Raw genomic sequence first — 1,011 nt, 5'->3', positions numbered from 1 at the left:
AGCCGCGAGCTCACCACCAGCGCCCCGCTCGCCCCGCTCACCTCCACGCTCGCCCGCCGGCCCCCAGGCACCAGCCGCAGCCGCCGCGCCTCCGCCTCGCCCGCCTCCAGCCCCAGGTCCTGCGCCACACGGCCCACCACCGTCCCGGCCTTGGCTTCCTCCGGCACCGAGTACCGCACCTGCCCCGAGCACAGCGCCCACGCCGCCTGCACCGCCACCACCCGCAACACCGCACCCCACACACACTCGCCCATCGCCGCCGCACACGCCGCTGCTGAATTCGGACCCCGCACGGGCCCCGCACGGCTCCCGCCGCCGCCCGCACGCACCGGCTCCGCTGCCCGGCCCCAGCCGCCCCCCCGCGCTCACAGCCGGGCTCTCCGCCGCACCGGGAAGGAGCCGCCCACACGCCCTTCCCGAGCCTGCAGCGACACCGTGCGCTGCTCCGCCGCCTCACACGCTCCCAACACAGCGCCCAAGCCTCCACATCTCCTCTGCCGGCTCTTCCCACTGAGCTTCTCTTCCTTTCTCTTTTTCTTTGCCTGTTTTGTCTTTCCTTCCTCCTTTTTCCTTCGTCCTTTCTCTTCCTTCTTTTATCCTTCTTTCCTTCATTAGTTACCTCTTTTCTAGTTTCTTTCTTTTTATTTTTCTCCCCTTTCTTCTTTATTCTCTTCATTCTCATTTTTGTGCTTGCGGTGCCTTACCCTTCTCTATTGTTCCTCCTCTCTTCTTTACCCCCGCTGGCAGCTCGTCAGTCACCTCGGGTGCTGCGGTTTAGATTATTAAAGTCGGAGCAATTAGCACTAATTACGGGACATCAGCGCCGGAGCGTGGTGCTCTGACCAAGGCGGAGATTGTTTGGGACGAATTCCTCTCGAGGTCTAGAGATAAGGTCGGTGCGTACTGGTCATCTGGACTGTTTCGTCTGTCTCTCTCCATTCTTCCTTCTTTGTTTACCCTAATTTCTTCCCCACCTTTCTCCTATTTTCTCTTCTTTGTCTTCTGCTTCGT

General features: G+C 60.8%; 1 protein-coding gene across 1 annotated transcript in view; it reads right to left on the bottom strand.

The window, feature by feature from the left end:
* LOC108502558 (protocadherin alpha-2-like) overlaps positions 1–299 on the bottom strand; it is a gene marked incomplete at its 3' end in the record, with an annotated part of 8,260 nt that extends 7,961 nt beyond the window's left edge. Inside the window, exon 1 of the mRNA XM_017825598.1 lies at positions 42–299. Within this exon, the coding sequence (XP_017681087.1) occupies positions 42–254 (213 nt within the window). The remainder of the gene's footprint in view (positions 1–41) is intronic.
* Positions 300–1,011: the final 712 nt, after the last annotated feature.

The sequence above is a fragment of the Lepidothrix coronata genome, unplaced genomic scaffold, assembly GCF_001604755.1.
Source record: "Lepidothrix coronata isolate B3197 unplaced genomic scaffold, Lepidothrix_coronata-1.0 Scaffold121, whole genome shotgun sequence".
In the NCBI taxonomy this organism is placed as follows: Eukaryota; Metazoa; Chordata; class Aves; order Passeriformes; family Pipridae; genus Lepidothrix; species Lepidothrix coronata.
Note: the sequence above shows the minus strand (reverse complement) of the source record. Positions and strands in the feature narration are given on the sequence as shown.